The 21,535-nt window shown below is 53.2% G+C and overlaps 4 protein-coding genes across 4 annotated transcripts; 2 read left to right on the top strand and 2 right to left on the bottom strand.

The window, feature by feature from the left end:
• Positions 1-109: 109 nt before the first annotated feature.
• GCG54_00007901 (Vacuolar membrane amino acid uptake transporter fnx2) lies at positions 110-1,880 on the top strand (the record flags this gene model as incomplete). The annotated part of the gene is made up of 3 exons (XM_045407876.1): positions 110-316; positions 381-481; positions 533-1,880. The coding sequence occupies 3 exons, from the start codon at positions 110-112 to the stop codon at positions 1,878-1,880; spliced, it is 1,656 nt and encodes a 551-aa protein (XP_045263265.1).
• Positions 1,881-3,667: 1,787 nt separating this feature from the next.
• Positions 3,668-4,688, bottom strand: GCG54_00007900 (Coiled-coil domain-containing protein 94-like; the record flags this gene model as incomplete). Its single annotated transcript, XM_045407875.1, has 2 exons — positions 3,668-4,204; positions 4,272-4,688. 2 exons carry the CDS (start codon positions 4,686-4,688, stop codon positions 3,668-3,670), a joined length of 954 nt encoding a protein of 317 aa, XP_045263264.1.
• Positions 4,689-8,053: 3,365 nt separating this feature from the next.
• Positions 8,054-8,839, bottom strand: GCG54_00007899 (putative 6-phosphogluconolactonase; the record flags this gene model as incomplete). The annotated part of the gene is made up of 1 exon (XM_045407874.1): positions 8,054-8,839. One exon carries the CDS (start codon positions 8,837-8,839, stop codon positions 8,054-8,056), a length of 786 nt encoding a protein of 261 aa, XP_045263263.1.
• Positions 8,840-14,640: 5,801 nt separating this feature from the next.
• Positions 14,641-16,326, top strand: GCG54_00007898 (uncharacterized protein; the record flags this gene model as incomplete). Its single annotated transcript, XM_045407873.1, has 1 exon — positions 14,641-16,326. One exon carries the CDS (start codon positions 14,641-14,643, stop codon positions 16,324-16,326), a length of 1,686 nt encoding a protein of 561 aa, XP_045263262.1.
• Positions 16,327-21,535: the final 5,209 nt, after the last annotated feature.

Raw genomic sequence — 21,535 nt, 5'->3', positions numbered from 1 at the left:
ATTGGCGATTGTTGCTTTTGTCGAAAACCAGAGGGGACGGAAGAAGAAGAAGAAAAGTAGTCTTCAATTCTTTTTTCCAGCACCAATTGACCTTTGGCCCCATATTACAATGACCGGCTCACCGAACGGCGCCTCCGCCCCGTCGGAGACGTCCCCCCTTCTGCGCAGCACCGACCCGGAGCCCGTCAACGGCAATGGCAACGGCAACGGCGCCGGCGCCATCCAAAATGACGGCGCTGGCCGCGACGACAAGAGGGACGGCAACCCCGAGATGGCCAAAAAGATGCACCTTCTGCTCCCGGCCATCGGCATCGGCGTAGGTCTTACTTCTGCCCCGCAGTCTCCCGCGCGACTCGCATGCTCACCCGGGATATACCCAGATCTACCTCTGCGCCGTGGACCAGCTTCTCACCGTAGCCACATACGCCAAGATAGGCAGTGAATTACACGCTCTAAACAACACGAGCTGGCTGGCGACAGCGTACGTATTTTCTCGCCCTCTCTGAAGTGTCTGTTGTTGACCGCAAGCCAGCTACTTCATCACTTTGACGTCCTTCCAGCCCCTCTACGGCAAGCTCTCGGACATATTCGGCCGCAAGGAGTGCCTCCTCTTCGCCTACACCGTCTTCGCCCTCGGCTCGCTGGGCTGCGGCCTCGCGCGGACCTTCACGCAGCTGTGCCTCGCGCGCGCCGTCGCCGGCATCGGCGGCGGCGGCATGAACAGCGTCGTCAGCATCCTCATGTCCGACATCGTGCCCCTGCGCGACCGCGGCGTCTGGCAGGGCTACATCAACATCATCTTCGCCGCCGGCACCTCCACCGGCGCCCCGCTCGGGGGGCTGCTCGCCGACTCCGTCGGCTGGCGCTGGTCCTTCATCGGCCAGGTCCCGCTGTGCGTCGCGGCCTTCGCGGCCGTGTACTTTGTGCTTGACCTGCCGCAGACCAGCCACGACCACTGGCGCGAGAAGGTCAGGCGCATCGATTTCCTCGGGGCCGGGTGTCTGGTCGCCGCCGTCGTGGCGCTGCTGGTCGGGCTCGACGCGGGCTCGAACTGCGGGTGGGCGAACGGCGTGACGCTCGCGGGGCTGGCGGCGGCCCCCGTGCTGTTCGGCGTGTTCGTCTTCGTCGAGATGCGCGTCGCGAGCCACCCGTTTGCGCCGGGGCACATCATCTTCGACCGCAGCCTGTTCGCGGGGTACCTCACCAACTTCTTCGGCGTGGCGGGGCATATCGCGAGCATCTTCTTTCTGCCGCTCTTCTTCCAGGCCGTGCAGGGCGCGTCGGCGACGCAGGCGGGCGCGTTCCTCGTCCCGGCGATGATCTTCTCGGTGATTGCGTCGGTGGGCAGCGGCGTGATTATGAAGCGGACGGGGCGGTACTACAAGCTGACGGTGGCGGCGTTCGGGCTGATGTGCGCGGCGCTGGTGCCGGTCGTGGCGGCGCTGTGGGTACGGTCGACGGCGGGGGTGGTCGGCGGGATGGCGGTGCTGGCGCTGGGCGGCGGGGCGGGGATCACGACGACGCTGGTGGCGCTGCTGTCGAACGCGGCGGTGGAGGACACGGCGGTGGTGGTGGCGTGCTCGTACCTGTTCCGGAGCTTGGGCAGCAGTATCGGGATCAGCGTGTGCTCGGCGGTGCTGCAGCAGGTGTTAAGGACGCAGCTGCGGGCGAGGCTGAGCGACGGGGAGGAGGCGCGGAGGATTGAGGAGAGGGTGAGGGAGAGTTTGGACTATATCCGCGAGCTGGAGCCGGGCGTGCAGGGCGAGGTGAGGGGGAGTTACCAGGTGGCTACGTTGGGGGCCATGGTCCCGATGACGGCGTTTTTGGTGCTTGCTTTTGCGTCGACGTTCTTTATCCGGGAGCGGGCTTTGAGTAAGTGAGGGGGTGTATCGGTGGTGGTTGTCGTCGAGACGGAAAGGGGGTGAATATTCATGATGAATGTTCCCTTCGACCACACATGGTAGCTGCCAGCTCCTTTGGTATTGTAAGAGGCTGGTATTACATCTCCTGGCGCACTTATAAAATCTCGACATGACGTCCAAATTCTCGCTTCTCCAGCAAGAAATTGCCCCCACTTCACCGAAACCCCGGTTGCGAAGGCGAACATCCCAACGTAGCAGATTTAAGCCAGACGAGACCTCTTCGTGCTGTGTTTGAAAATCCCGAGACGGCAGAATGTAAGCGGTATTACCTGTCGGAATAAATGCTGGACGGAGACGGTGACAACCAACGGATGTAGGGACGAGATGCACTGCGTCAAGACCTCGGGGCCTTCACGGCTGGTTAGTGAACCAATCCTGTCTGATATTACTTTCAAGTCCCATAGGAGACTTATTTTTCCCAACAGCGCTTGGGCGTCTCTGAAGGGACTCGTCAGGAGCCTTGATATTTATACTACGTTCGAACGGCAGTAATTCGACATGTATTCGGCCTGAGAATATCAAGGTACGTAGGCTGTTAGCCCACTCATCGGATCATCATCTATGAACGACCTTGAGAAGGGTTTCACGCGTGGAGAGCGTGGGGCCATGTCGCTCACGATGGCTTCGTAGACTCACATAAAATGACGACGACAACTAGCCTTTTTTTGTTGGCTCACAAACAAATCGCAATGCAGAGAACGAGCCCAATTACACCCACGGAGCTGAATATTACTCTTGTCAGGTTTTGGCTCAGTCAAAGACCCGATAAGTACATTGCGGTGTTTTGCCTTCCTAAAATAGAACTCCTTTCTGAATACTTGGCAGATAAACTATGGAAGAAGCCGGCGAGGGATAGAAGAGAATCCCATGAACACAGGAAGCTGGTGCTGAGGTTTCACGGATAGGGGACGTGTATCCGTCCAGCATTCGTATGTAGAATACAGTAAAGCCGACCTTCGGCTCTTGGATTCCTCTTGTTCAGCCACTTCTGGATGCTTGAGCTCTGTTATATTATATACAAGCAGCGACCTCGTTTCTTCCCGCCAACGCTATCAACGACGCAGCAATTCTGCCCCTTAAAATCAGTGATTTTTCTTTATATACCTGCCGTCAGATCCAATCCCAATTCCGGAAGCCAGATGAGAACACTGAAGTGGAAGTTGTTGGTTTCCCTAATGCAGATATATGACTATGACATGCTTTGCGAAATCCGTTCCCCAATGACAGCATTGACGCTAAGATTGCACTTGTTTTAACAGTATTGTCTGTTTCCCGCATCCGTTTTGAATGATCTGGTGGGGATAAGCAAAAGAGGGGGCTAGCAAGGCTTTACATATCTCTCATCTCCGGAGAAAAGAGGCAAAGGGAGCAAGGAGCCCAGTGAGCCGCCAAGGCAGTGTCACGAGTGGCCCGATCTGAGATGAGGATGATGACTGGATAATTTTTGCTAGTAAAGAAGTGCCGCCAAAATCGACGAGCGAGTGAATCAGCGAAGGATTTCCCTTTCTTTTTCTTCTACACCACCAAAATTCTTATTATTGATTAGCATATCAGCGGACTCGGGGTATCCTCCTGTAAGTGCCATGATTTGGATACATTGAGATCAGAAACCATGCATGGTGTGCGTCAGTCCGATCAATGAAGAAGCTTTTCCACAGCACCCCTTCCATAACCGATGCCTGGCGAGGGAATATTACATCAAAGACGACTTCCTGCGATGACCAAAGTGTTGAGACTGAAGAGAATCAGTCAGAGTCAGAGCCATAGTCCACCAACGAGTAATTTGTGGGCGGCGCATTTGCTTGCGCTTGCTTCAGCCCTGGCAGCAACTTGTTCTGCTTCGGAGGCCGTCTCGATCTGGCGAGGGAGTGAGTGTCAATATGGCCCTCTGACTGCGCTTTAGTCTTCGCATGGAAATAGAATGCGCGCCTTGCGTCCTCTTGATCCTTCTGGTCCGCCGCCACAGCAGCGTCCTTACCCACAGTGATCCCATCTCGACGAAGCCTTTCCAGTCGGGCGTTTCGGGCGCGGACTTCGTCCAGCGCATCGGCGACAGCCATGCGTGTCTCGTTTGCGACGGCTTCTTCTTCGAGATCCTCCATCATGGTCTTTTCGGTGTTCTCGCGTTTCTCGTGCTCTCGCTCTAGTCGATCTGGGCGCCCGTCTGCTGTGTCGTTGAATTTGTCATCGCCTACGCGCCATGGTTCCGTGATCCGCTTGGCGCCAGTCTCGCAGACGTAGTCGCTTGCTTGGGGAGCGGTTCTAAGAGTGATTTCTCGCGACTAATGAGGCTGGTTAGCGATTTAGGCCTTGGAATTCAAGTCAGAGGGTGGGGGAAGGTGGACTTACACATTGTGTGCAACGAATGAAGAGGCGGTAGATGTGGATAGCACCCAGGTAACTCTCGTCTAGTGTCAGCTTCCTGGCATTGAACTTGCGCCCCTTTCCGATATACTCGCCGCATGAAATGCATTGCATCGAAAAGGGTGCCGCCCATCGGACTTGTTGCCCCTCCGGTGCAGCTGCCTTCCCCCTGTATCGTACCGGTAGCAGCCGGCTAGGGTCAAAGGTGGGCGGGTAGTACTTGGAAATGACTTTACGTTCTGACATGTTCGGAGCTGAGAAAAGTGTATTGGAGTTGATGATTGCGAGAGTGACGTCGTTGGCTATCAGATTGATGGTGGTGTCGGGATGCTTGGGAGGAATCCAGTCTTCGGCGAGGAAGAAGTTGGGGAAGGGTTGCGTACGTAGATACTTCTGCAGCATTCTGCGAAGTTGCTTCTTTTTTACTTATGAAGCTATCTCGCAAGGTACTTAAACGGAGACCTGGATAACAATGATACCCTGAGATCCTTCAATAGATATACAACGTTATCTAGGTTGCGCCTGGCCAAAAGGGTACTCAACGTAGGCATTTTTGATGTTGTCTCGATACTTGCAAAGGTCTGATCACACCTCGCTGTACGAACTTGGTAAGGAACTCAGAGAGAGAAAGCGCAAATCGTTTGAATGGCGTCTGGTAGATCGTGATATGAAATCAATAAGAGCGGGCATTGGGACTTTCTCTGTTCTGGATTTGCAACATGAATCTCATTTAACAGATCGTTTTGTTAGAAGTGAACCAGTAGGTTCCAATCGGAAACATGCGCATCGGAGCACCCGCTTTGTCACCAGAGAATCCGTGTCAACATCCGAACCTTCTGTCCGCAGCATATTATGAGTACTCAGTAACGTTTTCAATTTGATAGCCCAGTCTAACTTGATCGAGGAGCAAAAGTTCAATGGGTGACAATCAGATGGCATCTACGTGAGTGAAAACCGAATACAATGTGTGTTCATGCCTCGATTGTGAGGCTACTTACACCGCAACGGGAACGCTCGCAATATTTGAGACCGGATGCGCTGTTAATATTTACGAGAACTAGGTCGCACTAGAACCTGTCTATCTACTTCTTGACCCTTCATAGTCGCTAACTTAGCATTGTTCTGAAGCCACCTCAGAGTTTGGAGACGACGATGTTATGCCGACTAGCTGGCATTGTGCTCAAATCCCCCCTTGTGGTCGAAGCTAGCCTAATTCCCGGTGCATCTCATTCCAAGACTACCATATGAGGGCCGTGGAATAGACATATTAGATCTGAAGTCGACGAAGTCTCTCCCCTCTTGTTTTCCTGATGGCGTAGTTCATAACGACTTTGACAGACTGGAGCTCTTATCTCACAGGCTCAGAAGGACTCTGGAACGCGGCAGAGCAGAACTTTAGTATACCGCCTTCTTTCAGTTGTAAATCCGAAGCGACGTCAGAAAGATTCGAACGTTGGCGTTGTCAGGGGAACATTCTGATAGGAGCGCCACGACATCCACGACACCCACGACAGCCTCAGATGCCCCCGTCCTGGCCGTTCAATGACTTTGAAACATGTGATCACGCGTTCGAAACTTGCGGCTGAGAAGCTTACGGGCGTATGAAGTCAGAATACCTTCTAAGCAAGTCTGACGGTGGACAGGAAATGCTCCAAAGGGTATCACTTCACGTCGCCAAGTCGGAGAATTCATGCTAATTTGGGGTCCTTGAAGTTGAAACCCCTCATGTGCGACATGTTCAAACCAATCGACAGTAGGCCCTCACTGCTTTGCCAAGAAGAGTGAGACGGAGTATCCACGCCAATAAATAGTGGTACCGGTGTCTTCAAGACTGCAAGCATTGACATGATCAATGTCGGATATCTGGCAAAGAGAACAAGAGCGACTACATACGTAGGTACTTATATCATAGTATGATCACTTCGTGAGATTTAAGAAAATCGCATCTCTCAACTCTTCTGTCACAACTGAATGTGGACGGTCTCGGATGTATGAAGTCTGTGAGGGCCCGCTCATACCGCAATTTCTGATTTGAATTGCTGATCGATTAGAGGCTTTGTGAATCAGTATCGAACCATCACGAGCCGGCATCGGTAAAGGCTGATGAAGACAATGTATGTATTGAGTGGGAAACATAGCACCGTCATAAAGCATTCTCATTCCGTTCAGTTCTACCTTTCAGGGACAGTCAAAAGGCTCGAGAAGAATTGACTTGTTTCGAAAGACTTTCTAAGAGCAATAGCCTGCACTTTTATGTATGTTTGTTAGGAAAAGCTGCCTGGTGTCTCATGGTTCGTCCGGTTGCTTTCCAAGTTCTTATATTGGGGGTTCTTTCCTCTGTCTCTGGGAAAATCTCCAGCCTCGAAACCTCGTCTTCAACGATGAAGCGAGAGCCTTCCTCACTTAAGGTACTTACTTGCCCGCGCCTTCCGTCCCAACCTCCAGCCTCGCTGCCTCCTTCCTCACATTCACCACAGCCCCACCACCACCTGCCCTTTCCTGATCACCAAGGCGTCTTCCTGCCTGCCTGCCTACTTATTCAACTTCCGTCCCATCGCCATCAACCAGTTCAACAGCGACGGCGTGACCCAGTTGGTAATCACCTAGCTCAAACAAATTCCTCGGAAGGATTCCTGGTTATCCTAGAGGGGCGCTAAGTTCGAATCTCGTCACGCGATCTTCTTACAGGAAAGGGCCTAGAGGTGGGGACGCGTGTCCCATCTTTTGCTTTTTCTGACTTTCGTTTTGACTGTCATTTTTTGTTTGCTGGGTCTGTCGTGATAGGAGTTTGTGGTGTTGTTATCCTGTCGTTTTTGTCATTGACGCTACCACGATCTCACCCAAAGCATACCAGGCCTGCATCGCGGCAAGCACCAACCCACACAGACACCACCCGGCCCGCAAGATTTCCTACCCGCATCGGAAGCTCATCGTTCTTCGCCGATCACCCGTGAGACAAAATGATGGGTGCATACATTCGGCAAAACCGGAGATCCTCCTTCTCTCTCAGCCCTACGGAGATCGTCGTCCGCGGGGTGAGGTAGGTGGCGCTAGCCCGCCAAGGTACTTGCATAGAAGCAAGGCAACCAAGCAAGCTGCCTTTTACATATTGCCACCTGCCTCTACGGCAATAATCAAGAAGAGATCAGACTAGTCATGCAGATGATTTATTGGCTCGAAGTCATTGGATGGCCACGTTGAACAGCAACGGCCGCCACCTGTGTGTTGTGGGAAATGTTTTGGTTTTGGAATTTTATTTCTCTAGATTCCTTTTCCTAAGCGTGAACCGAGAGTCCATCAGACACTGGGTGGTAAAAAACGGCGATCCCCTCATTCCTTTCATATCATGAAATCATAATTGGTTTTTTTTTGTTTTGACATTGGTAGTGGGTGGGATATCAAAGCTGGGAGGGACTTGCGACCAGAAGGCGAAAATCAAAGAAGGGGGAACAGCGAAGAAGAGGAAGCCGATAGATAGAAACAATATGGCAAAGACGAATAAAGATCCAGCTTTCGCTCCCAATGATGATATCCGCGACAAGCGCCCGCGACCCCGCGGACAGACTGTTGTTTGGGTTTGCCTTCTTTTGCCTTTTTGGTCCTTCGCAATCGCATCCCTTCTAGAGACATGCCGTTTCGTCTGGGTCCCTTGTCTATCTGAAATGAGCAATGTGGTTTTTTTTAATACGCGCAAGTCGGGTTCCTCCCCACGCATCTCCAGGCTTTCTCTCTTCTAATCTCCCGCGACTTCCCGCTTTTGCCCCCGTTCAAAGGAAGGAGCGGCGGGGGAAGCTTACGCCCTCGACAGCCGGGTTGTCGACGAACCAGCTGACGCGGTCGCCGGCGCCCTCGTTGACCAGGGCGCAGGGGAGGCCGTCGCCGTGCTCAAAGATCCTCTTCATGATGTCCTTCTTGCCGCCGCCGGTGGCGACGAAGGCGATCTTGACGCCGTGGTTGACGACGGGGAGGGTGAGGGTGATGCGCTTCGGCGGGGGCTTGGGGGAGTCCTCGATGGGGGCGACCCAGGCGGTGGTCTCGCGCAGGAGCTCGTGGCCGGGGAACAAGCTGCAGGTGTGGCCGTCGGGGCCGGAGCCGAGCAGCAGGAGGTCGAAGATGGGCAGGCGCACGCTGTCGCGGCTGGCGAAGCTGGTGACGAGGGTCTTTTCGTACTGGTCGGCCAGCTCCTGGGTGTCGTTGAGGTAGGTGGTGTCGATGGGGTGGACAGTCGGGGCGCCGAGCTCCTCGGGGATCTTCTCGAGCAGCTCCTTCTTCAGGAGGGCGTAGTTGGAGTCTTCGTGGTCAAGGGGCACGGCGCGCTCATCGGCGAAGAAGATCTCCCACTTGCCAAAGTGGACGGTGTCTTCGGGGCCGGAGGACGGAGTGAGCAGGGCTTGCGCCAGCGTCTTGGGGAGGGAGCCGCCAGAGACGGCGACCTTGAAGGCGCCGTGACGACTCAAGCCGGCATTCTGTGCTTGGATGACGTAGGCTCGCAGAGCGGGCGCGAGCTCGCTGACCGATGGGTAGGCGTAGAGGTTTGGCTGCTTGTTGCTCATGGTGGGGTAATTTTTTGGCAGGTGAAAGGCGGGGGCGGAGGTGTTGTCGGAAGCGAGGTTGTGAAGAATGGAAGAGGGGAGGTAGGCGGAAGCGAGCAGGCTGCTTAGGGTGCAGAATCTGAGAAAAATGTTTGCTGGTGGGTTGGCCTGAAATTTGGCGAAGCTGTGTGGCTCGGAGTGTGCAGTAAGGTAGCTGCAGGATGTTGTTGATTCGGCAGGCGTGGACGGGTGGTGTTGGTGGTGGTGGTGCGCCTTTGGTTTATCTGGAGGTTCAGACGAAAAAGGCTCGAGTCGGAACGACGACACACGGGAGACAGGTAATAAGGCCCGAGGAGTGGCAGGGTCGGTCTAAGAATCTAGCGGGCGACGGATGGGTCATGGATGTTTCCAGATGCCTGGAACACACACACGGTGACACACACTGACCTTTGAGAGGGCAGAAAATAAAGACAAAAAAACGATAGCGGGGCTAGAATGTTTTGTCTTTTTCGGGGCAGGATGTCCAGAATGCAGGCAGGCAGTTGCGAAATGAAATTGTAAAGCACAGCACAGACGTGGGTGCAGGCGCGGCAGGGCAGCTCAGGCTGTGGCTTGACTGTTGGTGCTTGGTTGGTTCTCGGCGTGTTTGGTCGCTCAAAGCCAGCCGTTTTATTTGATGGTGGTCAGTGTGAGCCGTTTAGTGGTGGTTGGATGTGCAACAGCAATACCGGGGCGCGGGTGGAAGTGTGCGGGCTGCAGGTGAATTTGTACGGTTTCACCATCGATAACGGCGGGAGACAAGAAAGTGACGCTGCAATTGACGGCCAGTGATGCGAGATGGTGGGGTTGCGATATTCCAGGTTGCCAATGGTGGACCTCCGGTTACGATATGCAGTGGACAACGAGGTGGACTCCGTGGACGATGGTAATGCGGTATTATGTGCGAGAGTGAAGAGACCAAGCTTGCTACAAGCTGGAGGTTGGTATTTCAAGCAAGTCGTCCAGGACTCCCGGATGAAGGGACGAGTTGCCGTCAGTCATCATGACAAGCGACCCGACAGCTCACCTCATGTATCTATTCGCCCCATCCATCTCTTTGTGAAGTGAGGTGCTGATAAGAGTCAGATCCCTCATGTACGGTAGACGACATGCCTCTGTAGTTCGCAGACGGCTAGCTTAGGTACCGGCGACTCAGAGGCCCGGCGATCTTTCACCAGGCGTGGTAGCACGTTAGATCCGCCGGCAACCGCGCAACCACTCCCAAACAGCTGCTGGGCCGGAGCTAGGGTCTGTCCGTCAAGATGAGGTCGGGACGCCGGGTGGCTGGCGGATGCAGAGGCCTTGGGACGGTTGGTGGTGGGCGAATGGGGTGGGACGATTGCAGTGGGATGACTGGTGTTGCTGGGATGGAGGCGCTCGATGATGGACGGGACTTGGGCCCTTGGGCTAGGAGAGCCGGCCGCCGGGAAGCAGCGCCGCTAGAGCAAGCAGTGACAGCCGCCCCGTCTGGAGTCTAGAGGCAGATCCGGCGGCGTCGTCTGTGTACCGCACGCGTGGGAATTCCGAAGCGCGAGGATCAGATTGCAGGGCGACAGAGGATCAAGAGAGTTGCCCTGGATGTTCCACTTCGTGAGGTGCTCTCGGCGAAGGTCCGGGCCTTTCGGCACCGCCAGGTCAAGTTAACTTGGGCTTCCATACCTTAGTATGTATTACTAAAGACCCGGTAAAGCCACAAGTGCCTCTGTTGAAAAGGCAAGAGCAAGCGTGGCTGCGGAGACGAGGCAAGAAAGAGCAGGGTCCTGTCGAGGAAGGAAGCAGTGTGATATTGTCATCGCTCGGGTTCCCCCCTCTTGCCTCAATCACCAACAAAGGGCAACGACTGCCGAAAGATAGCACTCACAGAGACCGGGCCCGGAAACGCGTTGACCGGACATGAATTAGGAAAAGTATCCGGACGGCCTACCTAATGTGAGGTGCCTTACCCAGGTATTGAATGCTTAGCTGCCTTAGTCACGCCACGGACCGGCTGGCATGCGGGATGGCTTGTTTCCTGATTCATCGGTGCGCCATCTGCGCCGCCCAGGAGCAAACGCCCCGCGTGCTTTCCCGGCTTCATTCTTTGCACCTTCCAAGAGCTGCCTGTGCCTCGAGCATTTTCGGAAGGAATGGGGTGTTCTGCGGCCGAAGATGGAGGCAGGCGTCGGCTCATACAATATGCAACTGTTGCATGCCTTACTGGCACGACGTTATCTGCACATGTTAGTCGCCTTGCGTCTAATGTCAGACCTCATCACTATCTGGTCGACTGCAAGCGGCCGGACGACGGCTCAGATGATCTAGGAGCCATGTCCGTCTTTTTTGGCCAATTAGCAAGCCTACCGGAGCTACCGCCGCCCGTCGAAAGCCACAGGGCATTTCAGGACCTCCGCCACTGTTGCGTGCTCGATCATCAATTACCTCTCAAGGAATGCAATGCTTCCGCTGGATCGACGCTGCGATGCACCTCAAAACCACCCAAGCGACTTTCCCACGTTGTTGTGGCCCGTCTGTTCGTCTACGGCCATCTCTGGGGTACAGAGTCTAGAACAAACCGATGGCATGGCAAGCGAGCCGGCGTCTGGAGCAGCGAAACGGACGCAAGACGTCGATGCCATTCACAGGCCCGGGAACCATTAAAGGCTGTCAAATCCGCAGAGGCCACAGACGACCTGCAACAACGTCAACACGGAATGCCAAGTCGCCTGATTTTGGGCATCCATGTCCGTTCACCCTTCACAACCATCGATGACTATAGATCGAGGAGATTCCGCAATCGCGACCGAGATGCGATCTGGTCACAGCGTTACACAAAGCCATCCATGGGGGCGCGGCCAAGGGTTCAGTGCCTTATGTCCCAGCTGGCAAAACAAGTATTATGTCAAATTGACGAAATACTCTCATGTATCCACCATGCGCCCCTCCAGTCACCACCGCCGCAGCACCACCTCCCAACCCATGCATGACATTTCCAACACGAAGCTGCCACCCCCAACGCCTCGTCATTTCTCCCGTTCAGCCTTTCCCGCGCCCGCAACGCAACGGTACCGTCAGCTTCATCTCCAATCTCCGGGGTTCGAGATTCAGACTTCCGGAGAGCATCAAAATAGGGGAGCAATGCGTCATCTTTTCCGGCGTGTTTGATGGATGCTTACATACATGACTCGATAAAGCAGTGCAAGAGGCTCGATTGACTCGGGAGCTGGAAGTTTGGTATCGCAAGCTGAGGTTGGTCGGAATATTCCATCGGAGTATTTTAGTGTTGCGCCCTACGTCGAGGCATCACGACAATGACGTAGCTCTCGCCGGACTGACTCGGGATTCCTCGATTCACTGATCAGGGGAACCATCACGAACCGCCGGGCGGGCGGGGGTTCACCAAGCCCTGGCCTGGCGCTGCGGAGACACTGGCGTCATTGCCTTGAGTTAGAGGGGGGGAGGGAGGGGTGCTGGCGGGTCGCCGCCGCGCGCGCTGAGCTGAGACGAACAACTTTGAAACGGACGTACTATCGCCTACAAACGGTCCGCACAGCGACAGAGGTCACGATGATTGCGCGTTGTCGACCAAAAACGACCAAAGGAGCAGATGCCGCATCGACGATGGATGTGTCAGAGGCGTCGGCACTACAGGACATTGCAGAACATGGACATCACCCAGGGCGGTGTGCCGCAAATCCAACATCCACCCTACACAGCAAGACAAGGCGCAAAAGTCCAGGATGTTGCAAAACGAGGCAACGCAAATGAAGCCGCAGTGCCTTCCATGTTTTGCAACGCTCCCGGCCAATGTCACCGTCAAAGTTGGGTTGGGTGACAAATGGGACAGGGGAAGCTTTTGCCAAAACCCGCCAACCATGAGCTCCGAGCTTTGGACCCTGAAGTTTAGTGTTGGCAACTGGATGCTTCAGCAGCGGCTGGGGTCGGCCAGGGCCCTTGTATGTAAGCCTCATTCTTCATATTCCGTGGAGCCAACCCCCAACACGGCCATGCAGCAGACGGTGATCAGGCACTGATCAGGAGAAACATTTATTTAGCAGAAACGACGGGGAGCGGGAGACGGCGGCAATACGTCCCCAGGAAACCGTTTCCAGGTAACAGGGCGTCAATTGCCCCATCAAACGCGTCTATTCCGTCGCTGCTGGAAGCTTGTCTCAACCCGTGACGGGAGTGGCATGTGAAATGGCACACGATACACGACGAAGGGTTCATGCGATAACCAAACGAGCCCATAAAAAAGGACCCAGCGCAAAACGGATGACGGGACGAAGGGTTCTGAGTGAACTCATGACGTCACGGATCATCATGTTCCTTGGAGAGCTTCCAACCCAATTTGCGACGGGAGGGGGCCCATGGAGGAAAGCATGGAGGAGCATGCACGGGGAGACGCATGGTACGTGAGGTTGGGGGAGACGTTGGAGGAGGAGGGTACGCAGTACTTTGCAGTATGTGGTACTTGGGGAAGTCTCCAGGTCTCTCTCACGCTCTCTCTCTCGCCGGCTCTAGGCCGTCCTCACGTTGCGCATCGTCCCAAACCAAGACCGTCGGGACGGTGCCATCCCCCCTAATTCCAAGGTTGCGCCAACTGTCTTGTTTTGGGCATCAGGTGCAGCAACTGTTCAACACAGAGACAAAGGAGAGGGGACAGGATGTACAATGTACCAGGGACCTCAGGAACGTCTTGGAACGCTGCATGGCTTGCCCTACCATCCATCCAGCCAGCCATGATCCATCCCTCCATCCATCGACCATCGACCGGCTGGCACGTCGTGGTGGTCCTGGTCCCGGTCCTGGTCCTGGACAGTTACCCCTCCACGCCTTGGACCCTGAAGTTCCATTTTTCAAGGGTCCAGACCCCCCACTTGTCACCGCGCACCGGAGCGGACTCCAATCCGCGCCACTATCCAATTGATGAGTTGCAAATTTCTTCCCAAAGGTCGACGTCTCGCGACAGTCAGTCCCCTTTAACCCCTCACAAAACGGCGTCGTTCTACGGCGGCTGCTACTCCCATCCAACGGAACAGGGTTCAATGTGCGTCTGGCACGATTTTCAATCAGTTAATCTCCTTGCCAAGCCTGTCAAAACGAAGGAATAGGTCCGACTAAAAAAAGACGTTGCGCCTGGCCCTAGGCAACCCCCTCTCCAATCCAATCCAGGGCGCAACACCGCGCCAACCACGAACGCTCCTTCAATTTACCTATTTCATACCCTGTCTGTCCATCTGGCGAATACGGACATTACACCGTTCTAGACGAGGCCTTTCCTTTTCCCTATTATTATTTTCTTCCTCTTCCCTCTACTTTGACAATTCCTCCGTGTTCAATTTTACCACACTTTTATTTTCAAATTCACCAACGGACCCGGTCCGGCAGGGTTGCCTTGAAGTGGTCTGACCAGTGTGGGCTCGCCCCGTTCGTTGGCCGAAAAAAAACCCAAAAACCAAATCCTAGAGACACCATCGGCCGTGTGCCGGTTTTCATTTTCTAGGGTTCGAATTCTCACCGTCCCGTCCGCCGAGACGGTGTTCCAGTTAGGTACCACAGCGCTTCCGCCTGACTTGGACCTTGAGTCCAGCAAGACCAGGATCGCTGTTCTCCTCACTGACGTCAGTGCCGCTTGCTATTTCGATTTCTTCGATTGCAATCTCGATCTTTCGCCCGAATTTTCCTTCCTCTTCATTTTATCAGGGAGCCGCTCCTGCATCTTTGTGGCCTAGGCTGCTTACTGCTAGACCCGAACCGTGCTTGGCTTAACCGACAGGCATTGTACACGCTCTCTACTTTTCACAATGTCCACATCCAGCATTGGCGGCAACGAGTCGCCCATGGAAGACGACTCCTGTTGTCGCTTCCTAGAACTGGAGACGTTGCGTGAGCGTCGCGAACACCTCACCAATGCCCTTAAAGAGCTTCCCTACGACTTGATCCTCTACCTTGAGCGGGCCAAGGTCCACTCCGATCTGGGCTACCCTGATCTCGCTGTTGGAGATGCCTACCGAGCCCTGCTTTTGACCGACGAAGTTCTCACCGAGGGTTTCGAATACCACGAGCAAGCCGTGGAAGCATTGCAGTCCCGTCCTCTCGACCCACTACCGTTAGTTCTTGACCACGGCCGCTTGTCAGAGCTTCGAAGCGACTTTATCGATGGCGAGGCTAAGGACCAAGCCGGCCTAGTTGCTCATGTCGCCAAGCTGGCTTCTATCCGATGTTATCAGATACTGTCACTCAGCTCATTGTTGTGCTCGTGTCTGAAGCCGGCCTACGACTTCGCCGAGAAGGGCCTGCAACTGGCCCCTGATAATGAAGAGCTGCTCACCAGTATGGAGCAAGTCGTCAAGATTGCTCGCCAAAGGCTCCGAAAAGATGATATCAACTCCAATATGCTCCCGGAATGGGGCATGGTTCGGCGAGAGGTTTATCCTTGGAACGACCACGAGCCTGATCGTTACGGTCCTCAGACCCTCCAGTATCTCAACAACCAGCTCTCTGAATTCTCGCCCAAATGCGAGGTCAGAGTTTCCAATCTCCCTGTTCTATTCGAGGAAGACGACAACAGCCAAGGCACAATAACGTGCGAACAACTCGGGCTCTTCGCCAAGGAAGACATTGCGCCTGGAGAGCCAGTCCTCGAAGAATACTCTCTCTTGACGGCAAATAACCGTCACAAGGATCCGGTCTGTGATGCCTGCGGTGCTGAACTGCCTCCACTGGATGCCGAATCGCCCGCCATCAAATGCGAAGAATGCTACGATACAGTGTTCTGCTCTCAGTACTGCCACGACAAGGCCCAGGAACTGTACCATCCAGCAGTCTGCGAGAAGGACGTGGATAATATCAACAAGGACCCCGATGCCTCAGAGGCTGACGAGGCTTTGTACTTCCTGCTTCTCGCCCGCGTCTTGGCTCTTGCGGAACACCAAGGTGTCCACCCCCTTGATCTCCCACAAGTCAAGTACATATGGGGTGACTTTGTGCGTTCGGACTCCCAGAACATTGATATATCGCCGAGACCGATCCCGCCGCCGACTTGGACGCTTCGATTCTCGTTCGAGTACAATGTCAAGCAACCTCTGCACATGCTCGAAAATATGGACGTGGATATCTTTGCGGGGATGCCTGAATACGATCTATGGGTTTTCAATACCCTCTACAGCAAATTCCGCGGCACGGCGTCGAGTCACAAGAACCCTCGCACCGGCCGGCCAGAGGTTGCTGCAGTGCATCCTTTCTGGTGCATAGCCAATCACGACTGCAATCCGAACGTTACATGGGACTGGGCAGGGCGCATCATACTGAGGGCAAGAGAAGAAAAGATCATGGGAGACAAGCCGGGGCTCAAGGCCGGGGACGAGGTTCTGAATCACTACACCGACATCAGAATGCCTGTTGAGGAACGACGCGCGTGGGCAAAGGGAGCTCTTGGCGGTTTGTGCATGTGCTCTCGTTGCCGAACAGAAGCTGCGGCGACGTCTTGAGAGGCATCGCCTGCCTCGAGACACTTCGGACTTGCACGGCGCACCATCAATTACGACGGGTGGAATTTTGCGGAAATCGAGCGACTTGCGAATAGAATATATCGGGTAGACACTTCGGTTCTGGGCGGAATAGGCAAGAAATAAGACCCAGACGACACGTGTCTTGTGGTCGCATCATTGGGTTTTGTACACGAGCGGGAACGGGTATGGAGGGAAGCATACACGACATCGAATCGCGAAATATCCTTTGCCTCTTTCACATCTCCTTGGCAGCCTCTGGACTACCAGCGGCTGCTCTTGCTAACTGCCCTCAATGTCGCGACATTTTCTCACACCAGACCGTATGCACAAACCCCGTTTTAGATCGTCGACCATTAAGCCAGATCTTGAGTTCCGAGGCCAGTGTGCTCCTTCATTACACTTCAACCTATATACTCTGGTTAGTGGACCAAGTAGCCGTGAGCGCCTTGGTGCAATCGATAGTCGGTGATACCGCACAATTTGCTCCAAGTTTAGGGGACGAATTGGTCAACGTGTAAGGTCGGTCCTTTACGAATTTCAAAGCATTCTGCCCCGCAATTGTGCCGCCCAGTTCTGAGAGGGCTTGCCATGAAGCAGCATGTTTGTCGCTGGACTCGCTGGCAAGCCCACACCGTCGGCGCGTTGGCGCGTGAAAGAAGCCAACGATATTGTCTGCAGACACAGACAGTCTCGGTGATTGCTTGCAGAGTGCGTCTGCATCATGACGAAGTGGCTAGCCACCGACCACTCGGGCCAACTTAACCTGTTGGGCTAGCATGGCCGCACGGCGGGTTCCGACAACTTGCGAAGTTGACTCTCAGCTTTTCCCCCCCATTTCCCAACTGCCGACATGCTGTAGATGATGCGCGCTTGTCACTTTCTCTCGCCATGGTTTGCCAGTCCATAGGCATGCATGGAGAACAACTTGATTGCTGCGGGCTTGCAATGACAAACTGAACCCTTGCAACTTTTCCCGTGTTTTCTGATGTCATTGCGGACGTTTTCCTTGGCCCCATAGCTGCCTGCACACATTAGTTTTGACGTCGTCTGCTTGGGACAACTCTCTTCTGTCCTTGTGCAAGGCGGAGACCCTGGTCATAGCCTTCGCCATGGCACCTTGTTTCTTCCACCGACGTCGATGTGCCTTATTCATTGCGATTCCTATGTTGGCGAACATGACATCAAGCCTTGCATCCCATGTTTTTTAAGGTAATTACCACGTGGTCGCAGGTGCCCGTTGTGACGTTTGGAGCAATTGAGGTCGGCGGCGCAGGCCACTGTGGGGCCGACGTGGCAGCAGCACCAAATCTCGACCTTGGTAGGCGCGCGGAATGGCCACTGTCGCTACTTTAACGACAGAGAGGGTGGAAGATGGCAAAAAGACAAGAAGAAAAAATCCACAAGAGTGGAAGAGCAAAAAGGGCAATAGAAGGGTGGGGAAACGAGCGAAAAGAAGCGATCACAAGGAAAATCAGGCCTGGAGACCCCCCCGGCGTCGGATAGTATTGATCTTTGTGTTGAGCTGGCATTTGGTCCATTCTCGGCATATTCGGGGCCACCCCTCTAGCATCTATCTTCTGGTCTGAAACTCAGTCTCCTTTTAAGTGTTATTTTCTGGTTCTAAATGTGCGTTTTCCACATTCTCCGAGACGCAGTGCTGGATGGGCTAGGTCAATCGCGGGTCACCGACGAGGACCGTCCATACCTGTCAGTCTGGTTGGTCCTTTCGTATGGTACGAGTTGTAAAGCAAGATAGCTTTCGGACTTAACATGGAAGTGTATGTAGTCCAAGAGACGAGCTGCTGATCAGAGTCCTCATTGGACCTTGAGCCTGGGCACCGGGGATACATGCAAGCTGTCTGAGAGGGTATCTGAGAGGAATAAGAGTTGGAGAACTATAAACTCATATATTCTTACGTTCTCGGACACTAATAAATTCGTGTAGTAGAGTTCGAGTTGAAAGTCTTCTGTGAAACAGATTGTACGTTTCATCTGAGATTGCTGTTCACAGTTGGGAGGTTGTGGTTTTCGAGGTTGACAAGTGCCTACCTTATTCGCGTAACATCGAATTCAACCGAAGCGTCTCCTGACGGCGAGCTTTTGATTGCATTACTAGGGTCTGACAATGGTAGGTTAGGCGCGTTACTGTGATGATGGACCGGCTGGTATGTCGATGCACTGGTACATAGTCGTTCATTCCGCGATGAGATAACGCTGCCCCGCTTCTTGACCCGCGAAGGGACCTTTCTCCCGACGACCAAATCTTTCTTTAGACGAGCACGAACGACCTTTTAACTCAAGCAAAGAGAATCCCGCACATTGTTGTTGAATAGCGGAATATAGTGAACCGAGTCCGATCCTGGCCAGGGCCAAGTCACTTTGGCAACCAACCCATGTACGACACAACAATGACTACAGCCGAAGAAAATAGTCTCTCCTTTCGGCCTAGTATTTGGAATACAATATCTGTAGGACCACGTTGGACAGGGGTGGTTGGGCGGGGTAGCGAGACACGTCGTCGGCGATGGAGCCCGCCTCCGAAGGAAGCGGGACGTGCTCAGTGATGGTGGTTCGACATGCGGATGCTGTCATGGCAACTCGCAGCACAAGTGACAACTCCGGTACTGACTTGGTATCCTTTCTGTTGGTACGATAGAACGTGTAACATGTCAGGCGACACAATCGCCTCGATCATTGGGAATCGCGGGGGATGTTCCGCCCCCCTGAGTCGATGGATTGAGATCTGAACGATCCCTGCAACGAAGCCGTTCGATTGACTATTTCCTTCTCTTAAACATAGTTTCAAGGTGCACACCGGCAAATAACGTCGTGGTTATCCATCACATCACGCATCTCTTCCCGGGTCCACATGGAAAGGTCAACTTCTGGGATTAGAGAAGTTTTCTCTTTGGGCAACTGTCTTTTTCAGAGGGCGAATTGAGTATTGATTCAAAAGAATAGTCGTGAGTAATTGGGTGGCAGAAGAGAAGACTATGGACAGGGTCTTAGTTGATGATTCAAAACGGTGATGCACCGTTGTTGGGAAGCGGCCGAGCAGACGATTGGTTCACCTGTCACCCAACCTCAACCCAGAAGGCCCAGAATCAAATAACGACATGACACGGGTGAGCGAGGAGTTCTCAGTGTTCTGGCGGTACTATGCTACATGTAGCAACAAATACTTTCTAGGAATCGAGGCGTCTGCGCATCCAGGACCAAAGCGATTAGCTCAACCTGTCGAACCGTCACGACGTTTGGAACTAACGGCAAGAACTCTTCAAAAAGAAGTCATCATTACTCTACCTGCGTTTCGTACAAAAATATCGCTGACCACGGTCACCTCCTTCCTCGTGCTAGCAGGTAATATGGCCCCGGCACTTTGCTGACGGAAGACCACCTACCGAGGTCAAAGCTAGGCGAGGTTGCTTAGATTCATAACTTGTCCCCTCACGACGTATTCAACATTTCTTGCGTCGTATAATGTGGAATCAATAGAGCGGGGTGAGATCGAGCCGATCATGCGGTGAAGACTGTTGAGCCCACGGCCGTCTACTGCTTAAGCGAGAATTGGGATGAACTCCGTTGTAGATTGTAGGAGCTGACGATGTACAATGCCTACGCACATTTCGTTGCGGATATCGACAAAGACATGTCTGACTCTGTTTATATGGAGCATTTACCAGAGACGCTGCTTCTGAAACAGTCCTCGGCATTCGTGATGCGTGGAGTGAGGAGCCACTTTCGAAATCTGATTGAGCATAAGTATAGACCCATCCTGAGTTGTGGGATAGCTTGGGCAGACATTGACCATGCTTCCCTCTGATTGCTTCAATATGTAGGTACTTGAGTGGCATGTATATTGGTGGATGTTGTAGGCAATCATTTGAATATCAGCTCCGGAGGATCGTCAATCTGTAGTAACGTAGTAATGACACCAAAATGACAGAGACAGAAGACGTACTTGGAATATGTGGAATATGTTGAGTCGTGTGAAAGCACGGAACCATACCGAAAATGAAGAGTCTTCAACGAGATGATTTACGTAGGCATGCACTCCGAAGAGATCTCGCCGTCAAGAGGCCACAAAACGAGGAGAATCATATCCTGAAAGATGTAGGTGTTTCTCGGGGAGTAGTCTCAATTTCGAGACATCAAGACACAGACTCAACTTTTCTGCTGATAGTCAGTTGGCGATGCTACAAAAGCCGCCCGTGTCACTTTCGCAGGACGTGCTTGCTTTGAATTTTTTTCTAAAATGTTGCACACTATTTCTTGGCTTTAAGTTTTCTATTTATCACACGATACGCCGCTGTCCCTTCTCTGGCATTGAATAGACCATAGATGTCAGAAGTTGAGGTAGGAGGAAGATGAGTGATTGAATCGTGAAATTGAGTGCGGAGTAGAGGCTATTGGGCTACTGATGAGCTGATTAAATCGAAAGATTTAGGAAGGCTTGGGCAGACCAGCCTTTCTGCCATTTTCACTGAAATTGGTGTTCGTTAGGACATGCTAAATTTGAATTTGGCATCGATGTCTACTTCATGATTGCATGTCACCACTCATCTCCTTCTAAACTCCAAGACTTTCAGTACGCTTCATCACTCATGGTTTAGTCTTATGCGAGCGAGTCTATGCTAAATAGATACGGAGAAGAATGTCTCATTCTCCTGACCCCTCGTCAGGATAGAACTTCTTTGTCACAAATCCTTCGTTTTATCCACTGCGAAAGCCGACAAGACAATGCTAAACTCACACGTGTAGGCGGATGTCTAAGCGTTGTGTGACATGATTAGGGAGCATTTACCCAAAGCTGTCGGCCACACGATCGAAGGCCATTTAGTGGTAGTCAATTTGAGGACTCTTTGTACGCATGGCATGTTTTCAACAACGCAAATTTTGGCGAGTCTGCTGCATTCGTCGACAATGGAGCAGTTGCTTTTTTGCTCAGACCAATTGCGAAGTTGTTGGATGGGGATGTCAAAGAGCAACTGTGGTAAGGGAGAAAAGGGAAGGGCTGAATACAGGCAAAAGCACATACCGCTGAGTTCGGTTCAGAGTCTTTTTTTAACTGGAAGTGTTTATATAATATTCGTGGACGTGCAGCCATACACCAGCGGAACTCCTACACATCATCACTCTCGTTTACCAAGCCAGTCCTATCGCTACTTTAACCTTCATCCCGACTGCA

Source organism: Colletotrichum gloeosporioides (assembly GCF_011800055.1).
Source record: "Colletotrichum gloeosporioides strain Lc1 chromosome Unknown consensus_51, whole genome shotgun sequence".
NCBI lineage: Eukaryota > Fungi > Ascomycota > Sordariomycetes > Glomerellales > Glomerellaceae > Colletotrichum > Colletotrichum gloeosporioides.
The sequence above is the reverse complement of the archived record's forward strand: the minus strand, read 5'-3'. Positions and strand labels throughout refer to the sequence as shown.